The sequence below is a fragment of the Nanorana parkeri genome, unplaced genomic scaffold, assembly GCF_000935625.1.
Source record: "Nanorana parkeri isolate BGI_ZX_2015 unplaced genomic scaffold, ASM93562v1 scaffold116, whole genome shotgun sequence".
In the NCBI taxonomy this organism is placed as follows: domain Eukaryota; kingdom Metazoa; phylum Chordata; class Amphibia; order Anura; family Dicroglossidae; genus Nanorana; species Nanorana parkeri.
Genome location: NW_017306384.1, coordinates 75,865 through 98,851, shown reverse-complemented (window position 1 = coordinate 98,851; position 22,987 = coordinate 75,865). Strand labels below are relative to the sequence as shown.

The 22,987-nt window shown below is 42.4% G+C and overlaps 1 protein-coding gene and 1 long non-coding RNA gene across 3 annotated transcripts in view; one reads left to right on the top strand and one right to left on the bottom strand.

Annotated features, from left to right (window-relative positions):
• The window catches only part of STXBP1 (syntaxin binding protein 1), a 51,353-nt gene extending 41,548 nt beyond the window's left edge, over positions 1 to 9,805 (top strand). The window contains exons 19-20 of one of the 2 annotated variants that reach the window (XM_018553326.1): positions 1,444 to 1,579; positions 9,685 to 9,772. In XM_018553326.1, the coding sequence (XP_018408828.1) occupies positions 1,444 to 1,553 (110 nt within the window). In that variant the 3' untranslated portion in view covers positions 1,554 to 1,579; positions 9,685 to 9,772. Of the gene's footprint in view, positions 1 to 1,443; positions 1,580 to 9,684 lie in introns of both variants that reach the window. The other variant, XM_018553327.1, reaches the window with a different exon arrangement.
• A 204-nt stretch (positions 9,806 to 10,009) lies between these two features.
• On the bottom strand, positions 10,010 to 10,939 carry LOC108784488. The gene is made up of 2 exons (XR_001941073.1): positions 10,587 to 10,939; positions 10,010 to 10,156 (listed from the first exon to the last, which is right to left on the bottom strand). It is a non-coding gene; the product is annotated as an uncharacterized LOC108784488 (long non-coding RNA).
• Between the last annotated feature and the right edge of the window lie 12,048 nt (positions 10,940 to 22,987).

Here is a 22,987-nt window from a genome sequence, read left to right as displayed (position 1 = left end):
TTGGCTTTGCTGATTTAATATAATTATATTTATAATTTTATGGCACATTTATGTGAATTTATCAGATTATTTCCTCCTTCTTCAACCTCTCCTGAGCTTCCATCTTCTGGCACAGTGCATCCTTACCCTCAGCCTCCCTGTGCTTCCTTCTCCTCTCTCATCCTCCCTGTGCTTCTTGCTCTCCTAGTCTCCACTGTGCTTCCTTCTACTAGTCCTGCCTTCTTAGCTATCCCTCCTCTGTCATTACAGTGTTTCCTCCTCTTGTCTGAGCCACCTCTTTCCTTTCTCCTCTCTCTCAGCCTCACCTGCGTTTCATCCTTCTGTTTCAACCTCTCATGTGCTTCCTCCTTCTGTCCTAGCCTCCCCTTTGCTTGCTCCTCATCCAACTCTGTGCTGCCACGTTTGTCAGTCACCTATGTACTTTTTTTCCTTCTGTCTCAGGCTCCCCTGTGTCTTCTCTTTCTGTTTGATATTTGTTTGTGCTTCTCCTGGTTCTGCCAACCTGATTATCCTCCTTCTTTCATAACAGTGTTTTCTCCTTCTGTCACAGCCTCCCTTGCAGTTCTTCCTTATCTGTCTTAGCATCTCCTGTGCTTCTTCTTTTATTTCTGAATCCCCTGTGCTTACGTTTTCTGCCTCAGCCTCTCCTGCATCTCCTTTGTTTGCCTCATCCTCCCAAATTCTGTGTCAGCCTCCTCATTGCTTCCTACTTCTGTCTCAGACACCCCTGTTCTTTCTTTTTCTGTTTGAGCCTCTTCTGTGCTTTCTCCTTCTTTCGCTCCCTTCCTCCTGTGCTTCCTTTTGTTATCTTAGCCTTAGGTCCTTGTGTTCCCTTCTGTCTCAGCTTCCCTATGACTCCTTCTTTTGTCTTCACCACCCCTATGCTTCCTCCTTGTCTCATCCTCCTTGTTTTTCCTTCTTCTGTCTCAGTCATGTCTTCCCTTGCCTCTCCTACCTCAGTCAGCCCTATGCTTCTTCTTTCTTTCACAGACTGCCTTTCAGCATTCTGCTGGATCATTCTCCTACTGTTTGCATCCTCCTACATGCTCGCTCTTGCCTTCCTATAAACTCAGAATTACTATCTTTCTGGTTTAGCCTCCCTAAAGTTTCCTAAGACTTTTTCACCCTGTCTTCTGTATCTTTTTGCTCTTCGACCCTCATCTTGATTTAATCCACTTCTTCACTATCGGTCTTTGAGTAAGGCCTTTTTCTCCATCTTGTCTTCAGCATTTGTTATGCTTACTACCTTCCTTATCTGTGTTACTGTGCATTTTTGATTTATTTGCTACTTCCTTGGTTGTTTATTTTGCGTTTCTGTACCATGCCTCTCTTCCGCATGCCTGTTCTCTGCATTAGTTCTTTAACAATCCCCTCTCTTTTACCCTATACTGCTCCTACCTGTCCGTCTTAGGCCTTTGTCAGCCCCCCTTTCTTCTCTCACAGGTTCCACTCACATATTAACACCCATCAAATTTCTTGGAGACCTCAGACACCCAGACTTCCGAGACAGCAGTCGGGTGTCATTCGAGGACCCGTCTCCCATCATGGAGTGAGGTCTAACGAGCTGGGACTAAAAAAAGTAAAGAGAGACTTTAATAAACCCCAAACCCCCCACCCTTTGTGGATATCTCTGCCCCACTCACCCTCAGCTCGGACGTCACTGATTCATTTCTCTCGTTTTTACAAAAGGAAAATGCTTGCTGGTTTTTATTTATGTTGTAAATGTCATTCTAGGAAGAATTGAAAATGTGTCCTGTTGCCTCCAGCTGATCATGTCACCCCCATGATCGATATATGACCTTACTTTCTTTTCTATTGTTATATTATGACCCTGTGTAATGTTTTCTCCATTGTTACATCCCTTTCCCAGACAAATCTCAGTCTTCCATTGTTACTTTCATTCCTCATCCCACATCCTCCATGATTGTTTCTTTTTTACACACTTCTTATGGACATTGAATCATCAACATCCAAATTCTTATAAACTGTTTAGATTAAAGAAATCCTGAGCTGAGAGAACTTTGTACATTACCACTGCTAACCTCTCCTCTCGAAAATGCTAGTTGTGTGGCTGTCATGGTTACCCTCTGTCTTTAAAGCTGTTTAAGTCTTTGACTTAGAAAAATTGTGTAGGTGAGGAGTTCTGATCTGTTGCATACACATTACAGTTGTGTGAGACAGTCAGAGGATCAATATGAGAGATGAAGGTAGGAGATTCTTGATCCAAAAGTAGATTGATCTCACAGTCAAGCTATAAACTGAACGAGGCTCTGGTTGGTATCTCACAGATAGAAAGAGGCCTCCTGTGGTTAATGCTAGATGTTAAGAGACCATAAGGAATCAATATGTTTTAGAGGTTCTAAATTGTCCCTTTGCCAGGGCTTAAATTGCTGGTATAAGCCTGGATGTTAAAATTCTTGAATGGATGAAATAATTACTACTGAGATTTTATGTTTTTAAGTTTAATTTATTCAAGCCTAAGACCATCTAGACTCTTATAAGCAATTTTAACCCCTGCTGAATGGAACCCTTAAGAACTTAACGCATTTGTTGTCCTTTTAAACTGTTATGATCCCTTAACACTGGGTCTAGCATGCCAGCTTTCTTTTTATATCAGAGGGTCAACATGACAGCCAAACAAGTACTATATTCAGAAGGAAGCCATCAATAGCATTCAACATATTTCTCTCAACACTGGTTTCTTTAAGTACCCCATATCTAAAAAGCTGATATAGACATTTTATGGACATATTTAATGAAGACCATCTTATATGTTTGACAGCTTTAACACTCTGAAATGATATGTAGGTTAAACAGAGCTGTGATCAAAGCAGGAAGAACTGAATCATGATTTGGCTTGGTTGTAAAATTCCAATTATTGCAACCAGTTTACATATTTACATTGGCATTGCAGTTGACGAAAGTGGATATTTTCCCCCATTTCTAACACGCTCAATCACGCTTTTATTTTGTGTGCAAAACAGACAGTAATCTATTAAGCAAATATTTCCAATCCAGCCAATACACTTTTTCCCTGACTTTCAATGCAAAGTATTTACAACAGTCCTGGTCCCCTGATAACTACATTTATATTCACATCATCCACAATAACCTTCAAAAACCAGTCTCAATTCTTCAGCCTTGCAGTTCCTATATTGATTAGATGATCTCACTTATATTTACCAGCAGATCTTGCTGGCAAAGTGAAGTATGTTGTAAAAATGTATTCATATAAAATTATAAAAAATGCTCACAAACATGTCAGCTCTAGTGGTCCATGTTGCTCATTGACACATTTCAAAGGGCATGATGGCAAATACTTTACTATGCCAATTACCTCTGTTTTTGTTTATATGAAGGCTCTGAACAGCACTCTGAGACTCCCCATAGAACCACAGTTGGTGTCAGGTACCAACTGTGTGAACCTTTGCCTATGGGCACTTTTCAGGGACTACATTTTTCTGGGACATGTGCAAACATATATTGCAGAGCCCTACACAATCTCATCACCATTATTAAACTTAACATATACCCAAATCCTTCACATAATAAAGCAACTTTCAAAGCATAAAATCCACTGTTAGTTGAGATAAACATTATGATAATGTTGGAATTGCTACATAGCTACTATAGAAGGGTCACAGCTGCTCCCTTAATGACCATGGGTCCTATAGTAATGCTTCATCTACCACTATTGCATTGTTACTTGTAATATTTACACAGAATATTGAAAGTAATGTAGCAAAATACTAGGGATGCACCGATACCAGTTCAGATACCAGTGCAGGTACTCGGCTTTTACATGAGAACTACGAGGGTTGCAGCTGGGACCTAGCTCTGGCGCTCCACCACTGTCCTGAAATCATTAGTCGATTAGTCACATGACAATAAACAAAAAAATATCAGTACTTGTATCTGTGAGTACTTGGGCAAGTATCAGTACTTGTACTTGCAAAAATGGTATCGGTGCATAAATATGTATATTTATAAAAACAAAATCACACATTAAAACAGAGATGTACAAATCCCGGGAGCTCCATATGCTCCTTACAAATGACAGCTGCCTCCTTATTTTAGAATTTTTCTTTAGTCCAGTTTTGGAGCTCAAAAAGTATCTGTACATGTACTTGTACCGAGTACAGTACTTGGTATCGGTGCATCCCTATAAAATACTAAAATCCCTATTTTATGGCAGTTACATGGTAACATCACAAGATAATGGTGTTGTCACATAGTTGTAACATGGGACACCAACCACTCATATTCATCATCACATGTTCCTCTTCATCCCTTATCCATAAATCCTCTTGTCATATTCATCAAGGGACAAACATTTTCAAGCTTATAGTTCTGCGAGCGGCTCACCTGTTGGCCCCACCACTATCTTTGTATCAGTAAATTACACAAAGGGTGGCCATCGACCACCACCAAAAACATTGCCACTGGTTGCATGAAGTCATGACGCACAAATCAAGGCAAGAAACATGCACTCTTACCCTGCTATGGTGGAGAATGGGTTAATGCCAAATCAGTCTATCCAATACCTATGCACCCATGGCTTATATACTGTATCAGACATTTTTTGTATGGCTATGAATCTGCCTATCCATTGCAAGAAACCACCGACATATAAGTACAAGGCAAGGCAAGAGTTTCCAAAATCCGCAGACTGCCACTAATGGATAGGCTGGGCGTTTGGCACTGCACAAAATGTCTGCTCTTCTGTTTATGGGCCTACTGAAAATTACCGCTAAGTGACAAAGACCTGGCTGGGTGTATTAATAGGAATTCCAATAATAACTAAGATGACTCAAAAGGTATAATTGTCTCAATATGAACCACAACTGTTTGGCATTACCTGCAAAATGCCTGGGAAAACTGTTCTGTTAACCCCTTCTCTCCCTGGTCAGGGACTGGGCCACAGCACATGCGAGTCACTTTTTATGTTTACTGCTCGTTCATGGGATCTGTGCTCATCACAGATTCCAGCTCAGCAAGCATTGATTTTGGGGGTAGGGTTGTGTGACACTGTGGGGGCTCACTTCCATGGATTTAAGAACAACATTGGCAAGGATGGCCACTGCTCAATAGGCCTTGAGTAACCAAAGCTCTTGAAGGAACAAAGTGTCTGCATTGTTCACAGCAACCTATCAAACCTTCCATGCCATTTTGTAACACAAGCTGGAAAAATGACAGCTGGACTCTGGATGCCATGAAAGCAGATACACTTTTTGACCCTCTACGTTACTATTCTGGACTGTCCACCAGATGAAGGTTTTTTTTTTTTGGTGAAAGTGCCAATGGTGTACTTAAATGCATGCCATTAAATGAGCCCCAGGCAGTTTTTGAACTGTTGGGGAGGTTGGGAGGGGCATCCAAGAGGACATTGCATGCTGGGGATTTTGGGAAGCCTGTGTGATTTCCTCTGTATGTTTATGGGTGATATATTTGTATAAGATGCCCTAAATGTCAGTCCCCATTAGAACAATACACACATATATATACAGTACTGTATATAATTTCCATTCATAACTAAATCCAAATAAATATTTGGCCCTTTATAAAAAAAATTACATATTACAGTGTTTGATTTTGGTGATCACTCTTTAGTGGCCTGGGATTGGCTCTAGTTTGTTCTACTTGGGACTTGCTTTTTGTTCTTAAAATGGTGACAGTTAATATCTGTATGACCTATTTTGGTCATTTGAATTGTTAATTGCAGTCTACATAGATTACACTTAATAATGTAAGAAAAAAATTCTTACTAAACCTTAACAACCTTTAAAATCTTAGATGGTTGTCAAACTAAAAAGCCCATGCTCAGAATCCTATTTAATGCAAGAGTAGATGGCATTATACTTGTTCTAAATCTAAAAATGCTTTTACATTTTGTTTTAAGGTGTGCAACCTTTAAATATGTATCTTTCTTTATTGTTATGGTAATGAGCATTTGCAAAAGTTATCTGCTATATAAAAGTCTATATATTCCTCTGCATTATACCCACATCATGGGGTCCTGCACCATTTGACATGCTGTCTCCCTAAAACTAACATTATAAATATGATTGCAATAGTTTGGAATGTCTCAGACCCTGGTAGATCTCAATTCTCATTAAAGGTGGCCATACACTGTACAACCATCGCAAGACCTTAGTCTTGCGATGGTTGTAAAGGGATTAAAAAAACGTACGATCTGCCTATCTTGGACAGGCAGATCGCACTCTCGATCATCGCAAGCCCGCCCTTCCGATGACCGCAATGCTGAACGGGCAGTGTGCGCGTGCGGTCCAAGATAGGCAGATCGTACGTTTTTTTTATCCCTTTACAACCATCGCAAGACTAAGGTCTTGCGATGGTTGTACAGTGTATGGCCACCTTAACTGAGATTCATATCTGCTGCCAGTGCAGGTGATCTCCCTCGTCCCACCCATTAAGGCAGTGGTATTACTATTCACTGCAAGGATACTTCTCCTTTATCTCTGTTTATTGGTTTCCAAATATCTGAGAATGTTCTATGTCAATAAACAGCTTTAGAAGGGGAGAATAAGCGTGGGGCACCTCCATAGTGGTGTACTGATAAGCATGCAGTAGGGGTTTGGTTTTATTCCAGAACAGAGTACTCTTTTGGGGATTATTTACTTATGGCATGTATTGGTATCTAAAATGCTTGTTTTCATTCAAGTCAATGCGAATGCAGAAGCAACTCAAATGCAAGTGAAAGCAATTCAGGAGCCCCTGGAAGGATACTGCATTTGACTTGCATTTGTGATAATGAAGTCTCTGGCTGATCTAGCTTTGGGAATTTTAGTTTGACAACAACTAGAGTGGTAGTGTTATGTAAGCCTCATATAAATTACTGATATAGCACCTATGGTTTTTAAAGAGTATTAATCATACAAGGGTCTAAATAATGAGTCTTACACAATTTTAATTGTAGAGACTTTTTTTATGAACTATTTACATCAAACCATTATTTAAAGTAACACTAAACTCAGGAGTTAAATCCTAAAAATATATTTAAGTACGTAACTCATAACAAAAATGTAGCTTATTTGTGTATCACTGGGCTGTAGATCCTCAAATCATCTCTGAATTCATGCTGACACTGTCCTTCCTTCTGGAGGGTGGCTACTTTTGTTCCTCATGGTCCCTGTGTGTGTTGTAAAGTAGGGCTGCAACCAACTAATCGATTAATTGATAATAACTGATTATGAGGATCAGTGGCGTAACAACCGGGGGGGCAGCAGGGGCGCGGGCCCCGGGCGAAAAGTGAAGGGGGGGCGCCGGCCGAAAATGGCACTTTCGGTTAAATGCCGAAAGTGACATTTTCCTGCCGTTTTGTCGGCGCGGCCGTGATTCCTTTCATCCCCGCTGGGACACAGAGCAGTGCCCAGCAGGGATGAAAGGAATCAGAGAGAAAATGACAGCCGGCCGAGCGCTGCGGGGCGAGCGCTGTGAGCGGCCGGTGTCTTTCCTCCCACACCGCTCGGCCGCCTATCACAGTGCAGCAGAGCGGTGTGGGGGCGGAGACAGCCAGCGCTGTCACAGGAGGCTGGGCTCTCCTCTTGCAGCCTCCTATGACAGTGTGTGTCAGAGAGGAGAACGGGTACAAGCACTCAGCGATCAGTGATCGCTGAGTGTTTGTACATAATTGAGGACCTGGTATGTATACTATATCCTCAATTATGAATGAATGGGAGTGATCTACATCTCCTCCTGTTCATTCATAATTGTAGTTATAGTAAACATACCATGTTATCAATGAACAGGAACACTCATAAAGGATTCCTGTTCATTGATAACAGGGGACACAGAAAAAGAGATTGAGGACTCTGTGTCCTCAATCTCTTTTTCTATTTTTAAAGGGAAATATCAGGGGTCTGTTTAGACCCCCAATATTTCCCCGAAGCCCCTAAAAGTAAAGTAAAAAATAAAAATATTTAATAAAAAATTAATTAATAAATAAAAATTGATTTAAAAAAATGAAAAAGTTTCAAAAAAAATAAAATATTAAAATTTGAAAAATTAAAATAAAAACATGTGTGTGTGGGGGGGAGGTGCAGGGTACAGTTCCAGTGGTTGTTTATATAATGGGGGAGGGCGGAAAAAAAATTCTCCCCCGGGCGCCCAGAACTCTGGTTATGCCACTGATGAGGATAGTTGTCAACTATTCTCATTATTGATTAGTTGGTTGGACCCCCTCGCTCTCTCCTCCATGCTGAGAGGAGGGCACAGCCATCAGTGGGTGGGTGCAATAGCCAGCCTGCTATTGGCTATTGCAATTTGAAATGGCCAATAGCAGGCTGCCCATTGCACCAGCCCACTACCTGCTGTATTTACATTCAGCTGCCGTCTGCAGAATCTTGCCACAGGCAGCTGTCATTCCCTGGCTGAAGCTATTCAAGCGCCATGTGCTTACAATACAATTATTACCAAAAAAATTATAAAAGGTGGGAAAAAAGTAATTTTAGGTTTTAGCTTGACAAATTCAGCTGCGGGATGTGTGTTGCAGTGCTATTCATTTTAATAGCACCCCAAATGCGCCTCCCACCCACAGTGTGCTTGCCCGCACTGGAACGCACGGTACCACAATGCCGTGCGTTCCAGTGCAGTGCGATTGCAAAAAAATTGTGCATGCAGTTTTATTCTGAAGTAAACTTTATGTTTGTAACACTGCATTTGTGTATTTTTTAAAATTAAGGATGGTATTTATTTTATTTTTTTATCCGATTAATGGAAAAAATAATCGGCCAACTAATCGATTATGAAAATAATCATTAGTTGCAGCCCTATTGTAAAGTAGCCACTGCTCCAAGCTTACTCCCCTGATGGACTACAAGCTCATGTTTAGCTAGCTAATTTGTATTTAAGTTATAGTCCATCACGGGAGCGAGCTTGGAGCAGTGATTACTTTACAACACACACAGGGACCATGGGGAACAAAAGTATCCCCCCTCCAGAAGGAAAGACAGTGTCTTCAAGTGATTTCAGTAGATAGTTAAGCAAATGAAAAGTATTCATTTACATTTCATGTCTAATATTCCTTCCCTGAGTAGAAAATAGGAAAGTCTGGCCCATTAGATCTGATGAATCATGGTCTAAGAACCATTTCTTAAAATATAGCAATGCAATAAAATCTACGACCAATACCAATATTTCAGTTTTTTATGGAGGCTGCAGTGTCTATTTATCCATTGACCTAAATTGTTTAGGATAGTGGTAAGATTTCCTCTCCAGAGATGCTGGCCCTAACCTCATTTGGTCTCACTGCTCCTGGGGCATTTCTCCATATTGTAAAATACAATAGACAGGCAGTTCAATGGAGGGAGCGAGGCCTATTTTTAATGGCTGCTGCAGGTGGGCAGGTCTGGGAACTGGAATAAGGTGATTAAGTCTGGTTGTATGTATCTGAAATTAAAATACCAGTTTGGGCTGATTTAGCCTTTAATTAGGACACCCAGCATTTTATCAAAACTGAATTTTCAGGGTTGTGAACAATTCTTCAATTAATCCAAATTGTAGGAAGGAATTTTAAGAACAATATTTTTTCCCCAATATTTTGTCTTACTGATTTAGGAAACATGTAAGAAGAATGTGTGTGGATATTACAAAGATCAGGTGTCCCATTCTTTGCATACTTATCTGCTTTTTTCTCTTTTCTTCTTTTCCTCTATTGTATTGCAGGCTCCACTCACATCCTCACCCCTCAAAAACTCCAGGAAGCTCTGAAGAGAATGAATAAGACAGATGATGAAATCAGCAGTTAGATTTCCCCTGTCTCCCCAAGAAGTTGTAGACTATCTTTCCCCCAAGCCCTTCTTATTTTACCCTCCTTCCCCCACCTGACCACTGGCTGCTGAAGACAGTTTATTCTTTGCCCCCACCAGCAGAAAAGGAGTTCCTCCAGCCCAACCCCACTTTTAAACCAATGCTAATTCATGGCCTCTAACTGAGACCATTACATTATGGCATGGATGTACCGTCAGCCATTTTGTACTCCTTACCCCTCTTTTTTTCTGTGAGCCCCGCTTTGTGGAGGTTGTATTCTGTCTGTTTGTCCTGGAAAGTGTAATGATCCCAGCGCATTCTGGATCTTGTGTTTTTGGATTATTGACTATTTTTCACGCATCTGCCATTAGCCTGGATGTTTGCATAACTAGTAGACATGTGCGATTCGTTTCGTTCCGAATCGAAATTTGGACTGAAATTCGAATATTCGTAGATTCAGAGCATCCGAATTTCCGAAATATAACATATCCGAAAGCATCCGAATCCGAAATTTCGGATCCGAAATGTCGGATTTGGAACGAATTTCGTCCAAATCCTGTGCGTGCACGGTTAACATTTAAACGGATAAAAACAAATTAAGAAAAGGATTTTAATGTCCCTTTAATAGTAAAGACTAGAGCACAGCAACCAGAAATGACAAATGTGCCAATTCTGCAAAAGTTGAATTTTCGGGAATTTGTCAGAATTCCGAATCAGACACGAATTCCGAATCAGATCCGAATACTAATCCAATTAGTATCCGAATTCCAAAAACGAAATCCGAAACAAATTTTTAGCCACTGCACATGTCTAATAACCAGCCATCTGTACTTTGAGTTCTCCGTGTTGCACTTTTGGCTTTGCTTTTCAAGTCAGAGCTCAGTAGCATTAAATCTGTATCCAGATGTTGCTACTCTTCACATTACTTAATTTATAATCACAATCCTGTTTCCCTCAATGCACTTTGCTACCATGTTTTCACTGGACATGCAGGAATATAGCAGGACATTTGGGCCTGTAAGCATCCCCCATAATATAAAGCACAACTTTTGATGGGGTAAAAATCTGGTGATGCATCTCAATCTCTTTAATTTCTGTCTTTAAACACAGTCTAGTACATGCCTTGCCCATTACCATTTACAAATATAGCTTAAATTTATGTAGCTGACAATTTCTTCCTAAACATTTGACCTCCCCACTGATTTGTTAACTGTTCTGGAAATGTGTGTTTCTGTATCTGAGTGAGCTTGTCCTGCCCCACCTTTTGGAAATGAATGCTTGCATCCTTACTGTGTGTAGCAAACTAAATTTCTGAATTTAGTTCTGTCGTATATATATATTATATGAAGAGATATTTATGTTTCTAGAAAGCAGGAGTGAGACAGAGGTCTCAGAATTGCCCAGTTACAACTGAGACGCAATATAGATAATTTAGGTTCCAGTTATGATACAAACTGCCTAGTAGCTATGATCAGAAAATACCTGAAATAATCACTTGAATAAAATGACCTACAATGTCCCTTAAATGATTTGACCTATTGCTAAGTATAATCTCGAGGTAGCAAATCTTGTAACGGTAAGTGAGGCCTGTTGACTCAAATCTAATTGGCAAGGCAGTGTTTACAGTTCTCCGATCTGTTGGGGAACAGGAAGCTAGGACATCATCGTACTACATAAGAAACATCTCAAGAAAAATCTTCCTCAAATTGTGCTTTGTGTTGGATGTACAAATCAGTGTGTCCAGTTATTTGCTGTGAGTTCAAATTTTAATTCTTGCTTGCTCTGCTGCTATAGAAGTGGTTGACATCTAACTGAATAAACAATATCAATAAAGAGTAAATCAATTTTAAATCTTAGATGAAATCCTTATGGAGCCCTCAGTCTCACTCCTCCATTTCTTGTAATATTTGTTCTGTGAAACAGTTTGTCATTTTGCCTGCAAGTAATAAAGAGATTTAAAGATGCACGGTAAGCTGTGTTTATGTTAAAAGTACCTTATACAACAATATGTGACCAAGGACAGTGGTGGGAAACTTTATTATATGATATATGCTGTGATAATAACTGTTTGCAAGTTTTGCAGGTGTCTAGCATTTTGGTGTCTATAGATTTGAGGCCTACTTTCAGAAGGTATATGTGTATCTGTAGGAGAAATCTTAGCTTCCCATGTACAAAGTGTCTGACTGAACAGTCTATGCTTTCCTCAAACCAAAGAGTGGCCTGGTACCTGGGACATTTTCTGTCGGTCTTCTGTGAAATGAACTGGGCCTGCAGCTCCCTTTTTTCACATGGTTGGTGGTATTGTGTATAACTTATTAATGCTATGGTTTGTCTAATCATATATGACAACAATGTTCCTGGACTTGGAGCTGCTGGACTTCAGCATGAAGAATCTACACACTGCTGGGAAGCAGGAGCTGGCTTCCTCTGCAGTTTGCATTATGTGATCATTCGTGTCACATGATCCAAGTCTGGTTCCTGCTTCTTAGCAATGATGCAGTACATAGGAGTAGTGTTAAGGGTCAAGGTCTCAAGTCTGATGACCAAAGTGAGGCATACATCACCTTTAGCTACCACTATTCAAGGACACTTTATGGCTTTCGCACTTACTTGGGTGCCCCGGGGCTTAAGTGCCTGAATCACAAGCACCAGACCCTAACAGGTGGTTGTTTCCCCAATGAAGCTGAATTGAAAAGTCATGCAGGTGGTCAAATCCAGGGAGTCCAGCAGGTGAGGGATAACAGGCAAGGCAGGAATCAGGAGCTAGAACTAGACATGAATCAGGAGTGAAAAACTGTGAGACAAGAGTACAGGCAGGGTCTGGAACTAGGAATGCTTCAAGGGCAGGATGACAAGAACAATAATAAGACAAGGCTAGAAGAAACAGGATGAAAGATAATGGGCAATTGGAGCATAGATGGTAGTATCCTTTTAAAGGTGTACAGAGCAGACATTTTACAATGATAGGCCAATGACCAACTGAAGAAGTATACATGGCAGGCTGGCAATACATTTTCTAATTGCGAGTCAGAGGCTTTGCATTGTCAGCCTGCAACAGAAAGTGATGTTAGTGGCAGGATCTCCAGGTTAGAAACTTTGCAACAGAGTCACAAAAATGATTTGCTGAAGAAAACAAGACAACAAACATAACGGCAAAATAGAATCAGGGATTACGTACATTTTAAATACAGTAGCTCTATGCTGAGAACACCAATTGGAAGAACAATAACAGGTGAAGTCTATTGGTGTATTAGGAAAGACCGAGTATTTTAACTAATAAATTCATACTTTTTTGTACTACATTTTGGCTCACTGACCCTCATTAATACTGCACTTTGATTTGGTCCTGTCTCAATCATTTCAATATCTTTTTTCAGTTTTAGCAAGGCACTGGCACTACAGTCTAAAGGAGGTGAACAAAGACTGAAATGTGTGTGGCTAGCTCCAGTTACATATTGGAGTTTTATATTCCAAATTTCAGTTTAATATTGCTTTGGAAGCAGAATACATAATTACTACTGAAGTAGATAGGAGAGACCCTCTTTATATAGTCTCTGCCTACCTTCTAGTATTTCTGGTGTTCTTTTTCCAGCTGTAGATGTTCTCACTTCTTGTGCAGTCTCCAAATGAATAATAATCAAACATACAGAGCCCAACCTCTTTGTATTGATGGCTGCAAGCATGGAAACCTGGGAACTTAAACATGGAAATGTCACCATGTTGAGAGCAAAGGGAGGAACGAGAGCTTTTGGCCAGGGAGGCTAACACAACCAACTGGCCCTTTCATGGTGGTGACTACAGGTAAGGTTGGGTTTAGTGCAAACCCAGTTTCAGGGCAGCCATCAGAAATTTTTGGGACCCTTACACAGCTTTAGGCCTGGGCCCCCCCTAACAACACTGCACTGGCCTGTTCACTGGCTGTCCAATCGAATACGTCCACTGGCCGTCCCTCCGAGTCCTTTAGTGCACACTCTTTTATTTTAACACTATTGCACCTTAATATTTGAAATGTGTATTCTAACGCACAGGTAACACTGACTTTGCTGGGATGACAACGCACAGGTAACACTGACTCTGCTGGGGTGACAACGCACAGGTAACACTGACTTTGCTGGGGTGACAACGCACAGGCACACATTCTGGTGCGGGCGATCGCACTGTGGGTGGGGGGTGTGGCCAAGCCCCTGAACGCAGGAAGCCGTCCGGAATGCGATACAGTGGTTTCCAGAGGCTGACCGCTCTGGAACGCACTGTTTATGGTGTGAACCAGCCCTAAGTCAAATTATTTGTCACGCATCTGCGGTTGTGCTATACTGCACAACCATTACATTATTCTCCATGGGGCCTATTCACACCTATGCAACATGATGCAGTACAAATTTGGAAAGGATGCAGGTACTTCTTTAGCTGCTACACAGTGCATTTTTTGTTGCGTGGAAAACACATGGAAAACATATGTAACACATGTGCATTACAACAAACATGCATTACAACAAGCCCCAACCCCCCTAGCAACCTATACTTTATTGCACCTTCATCGGCCACAACAAAAACGTATAATGCATTAAAACACATGAAACACATCAAAATGAGCATAACACATGAAAAACGTTCTTAAAAACACATGCAAATGCAGACCCACAAGCTGTGGCGTCACAATGGGAGTGCGGCCCACACCAGGTGACACCATCAGAGGGGGTAACACCATAATGACTGACAGTCATTTTGGTGTCATCCCCTCTTAAAAGTCGGGCACTCGGTCATGGCCTGAGAGCCCCTCAGTGACACGAAAGAGAGGAGAGAATCCGGCGGCATACCTGATCCTGCCGGGTCAATATCCCTTCCTCTCTTTGCCGGCATACATTACCAAGATGGCCACCGGCAGGGAGGTACATCACCGCGCATGTGTGATTACGTCACACCACAGACGTCATAATGTATGCGCGCCCGCTGCACCGGGTGGCACACACCCTGGGGCCACCACTGTACACACGTGTGAATGAGACTAAAGCTGGTCATACACCACCAGAATTTTGCTACACAAAATTCCTTTTTTGAAAAGTTCAGGATTCTGATAGTTAATGGAGTCAAATCAACATTTTCAACCACAATCATAAAAAAAAATCAAAGGAGCAGGATGGAAAATTGTTCTTGAACGCATTAAATTCTAACAGGGAATGTGGTTTTCCGAATGGAGAAATTCCAAAATCAAGTTAAATTTAAAATGTCATTTGTCATGTCTCTGGTGGCTTTATCAAATGTTCCCTTTTCGCATGAATGTTCATATGAATTGGAAAATCTACCAGTGTATGGCCAAGTTAAGAGCTCAGTCACATGGATGTGCAGGTTCAGGACAGTGTGTAGCCGTGTGTAGCTGCCTGAGCCTGCACATTCATGTAGGCTCGTGTGTCTGCACTTGGACGCACTCTGTCTGTGTTCTCCTATAGGGAGGTACAGGAGGCTGCACGCAATTATACGTAGCACCTGTCCATCCCGGGAGCAGGTCTCTGCACAGGCGTGCATACCGTATGGATGTGCACGCCTGTGTGAATGAGCCCTAAGGGCCCGTTAACACCAGATGCAGTGCGTTCCGGCCAGAACGCACTGCCTCGCATTGCGGCTGGCTCACTTTTTTGTGGGGCAGGAGGGGGCATGGCGGGCCATTGAAGTGAATGGTACCGTAGTCACGCCCTCTGGCCGCAATGTGATCGGTCCCATGGGATCGCAAGGCACATTATGCCTGCGGTCCGGTCTGATCAAAATGCTGCAAGCATAATTTCACTCACGGTGTGAACGTGCCTTTAAATTTGTCTACTAAAGGGATGCAGATGATGCAGCTTTCCTCAAGACAGCAATGAGATCTTCTCAGATGGGTATAATTAAGCATGACCCTCCCATTCAGCAATCAGTCTGGAGAAGACATGGAGAAACAAACAGCTATGTCTTCAGAGACAGGTAGGAATCTGAAACAGTTTGGTAAAATCTTTGCAATGTGCATTGATCACCCAGAGGTGGTTGTTATTTCTCAAAATGAAGTGGAGCTACAAGTCATCTAGGAAGATCCCTCAGCTCCCTTCAACAAATGAGCACAACACATATCACTGTTATGCATTCTTTCAGCATTGACTTGTTTTGCGGCTCCCTGTATTCTGCCCCATGACAGAGCTACAAAGGAGGTGCATATTGGAAGACTTTCCTCTGATAGGCACTGTGATCGGAACAATAAGCATATAACTATGTAACGCCCAGCAGCTGCCTGATTGAGGTTTAAATGGTGGCGAGTCTACACACAGGGCCACCAAACCAATATATACAAAGGGGTATTTACTGGTGCTAAGCTTAACCAAGTTCAACAATTTCTTATATCCATGACAGACATTGTACAGGCACCTCTGTGAATCTGTCTGAAAGTGGGGCAACTAGTCAAAAATACAAATAAATGTCTACTAGTAAAATAGTCCTTTTATATATTTGGTTTATAATTTCAATTGTCAGGAAAAATAAAATTAATTTTAATAAATAAAAATGATTTGATAAAATGTAGAATACCAATAAACGTGTTTTCACGTTTGCAGGGCCGTCTTTAAGGCCGTCTAGTGTGCACTACCGCTTTCTGGCACTAGAGGCCGTCTAGTGTGCACTACTGCTTTCTGGCGCTAGAGGGCAGCAGCCTCCTGTCCCACTCCCTATGTGCAGCAAAGATCTCTGCAGCCCGGGATGTCTCCTCCCACTCAGCAGAGGAGGAAGATCGATTTTGCACATACTGCTTCATGTCCTGCCCTCCATGGCTGCAATCTCATCCTCCTCCTGTCCACGGTGAGTGCACATGACTGCTGGGTTGGGCTTCTATCTGGGTGGGGGGGAGAAGAGGGATTAGGTGGGGCACTGCTGGGCTATGATGTAATGCTGTATAAAAATAATAATGACACCTGAGCATGTCCCCTGGTGTCTATTATTATTATGCCCCCCCATGTCATTATTATTATTATTATTATGTCCCCTGGTGTCGTTTCATAATAATAATGATAATAATGGCACCAGGGGACATAATAATAATAATAATGACATGGGGGGGGGAATAATAATAATAGACACCAGGGGACATGCTCAGGTGTCATTATTATTATTTTTGCTATTCTATGCAGTGGAAGTGGTAGGTGGGGAATTCCGCACATTTACCATGAAAGTAGAATTATGGGGAGAGTGAAATGCGCTCTTCCCCCTAGTTACTGAAGCTGCCACAGGTCGGCTCTCTTGATCGAGAACTGAGCGATTACATACCGCTGATCACTCAGTTCCTGCACTCACTCTCTCTGCAGAGAGCGGTAATTGTCAGTCACGGCTCCTCGCAGGAATACCCCCCCCTCCCCTCTCTGATCCTCCAACGCTGACTGGAGGAATGGATAGGGCGGACACAACCTCTAGAGAGGTAGAGTCAGCTGTCAATCAGGTGGTGGGGTGGATCTGGACAATATTTTTTGGATCCATCCCAGCTGCAGCGTGGCTCTGCTCTGTCAGCATATAGCGGGCAATATTGCAGGGGGTGGGGGCCCAAGAAAATGTTTGCCCGGGGTCCAATCAATATTAAAGACGGCCCTGCACAGAGCTGGCTCTCTGCCAGCACCAGTGGGCAGGATCTTCCTCTGCACACAGGACCTGACAGCGTCCTGTTACCATAGTAATAATCGAAACTGAATGGCTGCCGGAATACACAGCAGTCTCATGATGTTACAGGCTTCGTTTTTCTTCTCCCACCAAGTAAGCTACTTACTTTTTGATCCATGGTTGATATGTGTTCATATGCAGCATTTAATTGATGACACATAGTACTTTTCTACACTGATTATACTGTATATGACAGCTAACATCTGCACATTTCTTTCTATGTTTTTTGGCGGGATTATGGCGTCATTGTGATGTCAGAGGGTGTGTTTATTGGTGTTTTATGCAACTGTCTGTCTATACCTAGATGTGACCACTGTACAATTGTCAATGCTAAAGCCTGATGAAGGGACCCTGTGCGGTCCCGAAAGCGCTTGTTTGGTCATATGACAAAAAACTTTACAGGGGTACAGGTACTCCTAGATTGAGATTCTAATAGGTTGGACTTGATGGACTAATGTCTTTATTCAACCTCAAATACTATGTAACTATGTAACTTCAATAAATGAAGCTTTTGCTATCTTAAAAGGATTGGTGTGCTGGTGACATTTCTACAATTGCTGACATTCGCGGCGCCATCCGTGGTCACTGTGAGCACCCCCCACTACAAGGGACATATCGGTAAGGAGTGCGACAAGGATAGTACTTACCAAGACAGGTCCCCAAACCTTAACCACCAGCACCTATTATTTGATGGCCTCCTAAGACCTCAACCGCATAACTACCCAGAGCCTAACCACAAAATTGGGCGGGCTGGCGGGAGGGAAGTTCACTCCTCTGTCATATGACAAAAAACTTCAATAAATGAAGCTTTTGCTATCTTAAAAGGATTGGTGTGCTGGTGACATTTCTACAATTGCTGACATTCGCGGCGCCATCCGTGGTCACTGTGAGCACCCCCCACTACAAGGGACATATCGGTAAGGAGTGCGACAAGGATAGTACTTACCAAGACAGGTCCCCAAACCTTAACCACCAGCACCTATTATTTGATGGCCTCCTAAGACCTCAACCGCATAACTACCCAGAGCCTAACCACAAAATTGGGCGGGCTGGCGGGAGGGAAGTTCACTCCTCGTCATACAATCTCCAACTGCTGAAGAGAAGACCCTCCTACTCAGACCACCCTTTAAGCTCCACCTAACCTTTTGACCTGTCCAATCAGGTAAGTGACCTTGTCCCAAGACCGAACTCTCGTTAACCCTTTTGTAGCTTGTCTCCCCTATACACCTAGTCATGTATGTCCTCCGCTTATTTTATTTTTTTGCTTCGGGCCTTCCTTTCTTGGCATGAGGTTCAGAGCTAGAAGGGGACCAAACACAGACAAGCTGGCACTGTTAAAGCCTTGTGGACCCCACAACTATACATTTCACACAGAGTGGGGTTGGTTATTTCCCTATAAGAGCAGTGGGATTTTTTTTAAAAGACAGTTTAGCTATAAACACTTTCTGGAACTTCTCTTAACTCGCTTCTATGCCTGACAACAAATACATCTTTTTTCCCCCTATTTATATAGCACCAACATATTATAACACCCTTTTTTTAGTATACAAACGGGTACAAAACCGGCACAATATAGGTTGTAAACCAATAAATCCAGCAGTTTATTCTTTAAGAAGGAGAAATTCACCAATAACAAAGGGAGAACATCCCTGCATCAAAGCATATATTTAATGCTCATGCACACAGCCACTTTCACAGTAAGATCAGTTAGGGTCTGGAACTCACTGCCACAGGCGGTGATTTCAGCAAATAATGTGGAATTGTTCAAGAAACTTTTGGACGATTTCTTAAGGGACCGCAATATACAGGGGTACAAGTAGTACTCCTAGAATGAGATCCTAATAGGTTGGACTTGATGGACTAATGTCTTTATTCAACCTCAAATACTATGTAACTATGTATGTGTCAGCTAGTAGCCTCCTATGTGATAGCTAGTAGCCCCTTATGTGACAGCTGATAACCTGGTGAATGATAGCTAATAGCCCCTTTATGTGATAGCTATTAGCCCCTTATGCAATAGCTAATAGCCCCTTCATGTGATAGCTAATAGCCCTTTTATGTGATAACTAATAGCCCCTTATGTGATTGTTAAACCCCCTGTGTGGGCAGCACAGTGGCGTCGTGGTTAGCACTTCTGCCTTGCAGCACTGGGGGGTCCCCGGTTTGAATCCTGGCCAGGTCACTATCTGCAAGGAGTTTGCATGTTCTCCCTGTGCTTGCGTGGGTTTCCTCTGGGTACTCCAGTTTCCTCCCAGACTCCAAAGACATGCTGGTAGGTTAATTGGCTCCGGTCTAAGTTGGCCCTCCATGTATGCATGTGAGATAGGGACCTTAGATTGTAAGCTCCTTGGGGACAGGGACTGATGTGAATGTGCAACTATGTAAAGTGCGGCGTAAATTGTCAGCGCCATATACATAAAACCCCCCTAAGTGATTGCTAAAAGCCCCTTTATTTGATAGCTAATAGCCCCTTTATGTGATAGCTCATATCCCCTTCATGTGATAGCTAATAGCCCCTTTATGTGATAACTACTAGCCCCCTATGTGATAGCTAATAGCCTCTTATGTGATAGTTAATAGCCCCTTAAGTGATAGCTAGTAGCCACCTATGTGATAGCTAGTAGCTTCCTATGTGATAGCTCATAACCTGGTGAGTGATAGCTAATAGCCCCTTCACGTGATAGCTAATAGCCCCTTATGCAATAGCTAATAGCCCCTTTATGTGATGGCTAATAGCCCCCTGTGTGATAGCTAATAAACCAATTAACAAGTAGTAAAGAAGGAAATGGATGAAAACATAAAGTTAGATTTGATGAAATTTTATTTTAGCTAGGAAGCTGATGTAGTCTTCACTAGCTAGCATGATCCAGAGGAAGGCGAAAAACCCTCAGCAAACATTAATCTGCTGTGGGGAAAATTCCTTCCTGACCCCCGAAGGCGATCGGATATAATCCCTGGATCAGAGATCTACAATGCTACTCTGATAAAAATGAACAGCCAGTTACATTTTGGTTGAAACACTCTCAGGATGAAGCTGCACTTGGGTGACGTGGCAAAAGCCTTGGGCCTTTTTCCCCGGCAGAGACTCCTTATTCATAGTCTCCTTTCAGAACATCAGCAGGGATCTGGTTCAAGCCAATTTGATGCAGAAAGAGCAATGGATGCATTTCTAAAGCCACAAGCTATAACTACAATTTCCGTTTTAGTAATGACAGATTTCTCTCAAGAGTAGATAGTACTTTCCAGAAGTGTCTCTTTCCATTATTCTGCATGATGCAACATCCTTGGTCATGTGATCAGAGCCAATTACAGATAAGCTTTCACTACATATAGTTTATGAAAGAGATCCGGGATGTTGTAACTTATTTGTCCCATCTTATGAGCTCTGTCTCCTCTTTGCACCCCATGTGTTTTTGCATAATGCAGCGTCCTTGGTCATGTGACCTTAGACAGTCACAGAGAAGCTGTTGCTATGCATGGAATGCGTTTGTGAAAGAGTGAAACAGCGTCTCCTGGTGTGCCATAAAAGCACTATTTATTAGATACAGATAGCAGAAAGATTAAAGGCTCAATCACACCAGCAGCCACATTATACTGCAGCCACTGGTGTGCCCTGTGAAGGGAGCTGTGCTGATGCATTGTAACAATGCACAGCAACATTTAATTTACAAAAAAACTCCCTCGCCAAGGCTGACATCTTCACTGGCCAAGCCGGGATGCTGTAACTCAGTCATCCCGTCATATAGCGGCAGTGTACACTGTGCTACCCATTTGCAGCTCAGTGTAAATTGTGAAGAAGATTGCGAGCAGACAGGTAAGAATCATATAGACCTTAGTCTATCTGCTCAGCAATAAAACGCCTATGTGCATGCAAAATATCTGTACGTAATAAATTGCGCTTTTATACTTCACTGCGATTGTTGGATGATGGAAAACTCTTGTGAGACATTATAAGGGTTTTTTCCACCATGTTGAAGCTGCAACCAGCTGACAGCGGAGATGGTGGTTTGTTTCTCAGTCTCTCACTCATATAGGAGAAATTGTCAAAGAGCCGTTGATAGTCTGAGGGTATTGTAGAATGTCGGACTGGGGACATGACCTCATCCAGGAAAAATCTCTCGTCTAGCGGAGTCTCTGGACACTGCAAGAAGAAAAATGTGTCAGGTCATCTCCATTCCCTTTGTAAATTCTCTACCACCCCAAAATGTGACAGATTTCTTCTCCCATTTTTTATACTTACTGGTCTTGAATGCGCCAATACATATTGTCCTCCAATCTCTAAGTAGGCCCAGTCGATGGCGCTGAAAATGGCATGCTGTCTAATGGAGCACATGTTCCAGGCTCTCTGCTCCGGGTTTATTTCCATGTGCTGTAACAAAGAAGCAACAATGTAGTAAGAGTGATTGGACCATTGGATCATCCCACCTTTTCAAAAATGTGTTCTAACAGCTGCATGTTTCAAGCTCCCTGTTCATGCCGGTCAAGGTGCCATTCTGTTGAGCCTCAGACAGGCGGTTTTAGAACAGGACCGGTCACTACAGACCACACATGTGGTGCTGGAAATACTGTGTTTCCCCGAAAGTAAGACCTACCCCGATAGTAAGACCTAGCGCTATCTTCAGGGATTTTTGCAGATGGAAGCGGCATATCATCCGCCAACTTCGACACCGGGACCGGCAACAGCACGCCGCCTTCTGGGACCTCGTCCACTCTTGAGAGTACTCCTCCCCCAGCCCGGTAAGACATCCCCGAAAATAAGACCTAGTGTCTTTTTTTTCGTGCAAAAAAATAAAAGAAGACAGTGTCTTATTTTCGGGGAAACACGGTACATATAAAAGCATCTAATCGCACACAGCGTGAATGAAGCCTTTGATTTGTTAGAGGGTTGGGGACAAGTAAAGGATTGGGGTAGGTTAGTGATTTTATTTTTCACATTTAATTACTATTAGTTGTTGGCACTGAAATCCCTGCAGTGAAGTTTATAGTTCCAGGCATATCGTGCTTAAAGTGGACCATTACCCCCTTTGACTAAAAATCACACCAGCATGCGGCTCTGCCTGCTGATATGAAATCATCTTACATTCATTAGTTAAACAAACATATTTTTATTTCTACTTCCTGGTCCTCTTTGGCATAAATTATGTAATCGTGCCCAAGGGTTGCATCCTGGGAAGGTTACATCAGCAGAGCATTGCTGGGAAATCTCTTCTGTAATCTCATGAGATCTCGGAGAAAGGCTGGGCACACACCTTACAACCATCGCAAGACTTTTGTCTTGCGATTGCTGTAAGGTACTTAAAAAAACATACGATCTGCCTATCTTGGATAGGCAGATCGTACTTGCGATGATCGCAGGCCGCGCCCCCCTCCGGCTTTTATCTTACGAACATGCTACACACCCGCCGAAAAATCGTACCATTCTCGGCGGGTTTTCGAACATGTTCGTAAGATAACAGTCGTGCGACCTTACAGTAGTAGATGTCGCACGGCTTCCACACACCTTACGATAATCGTACGATCGCGGGATTTCCCGCGATTGTCGTATGATTATCGC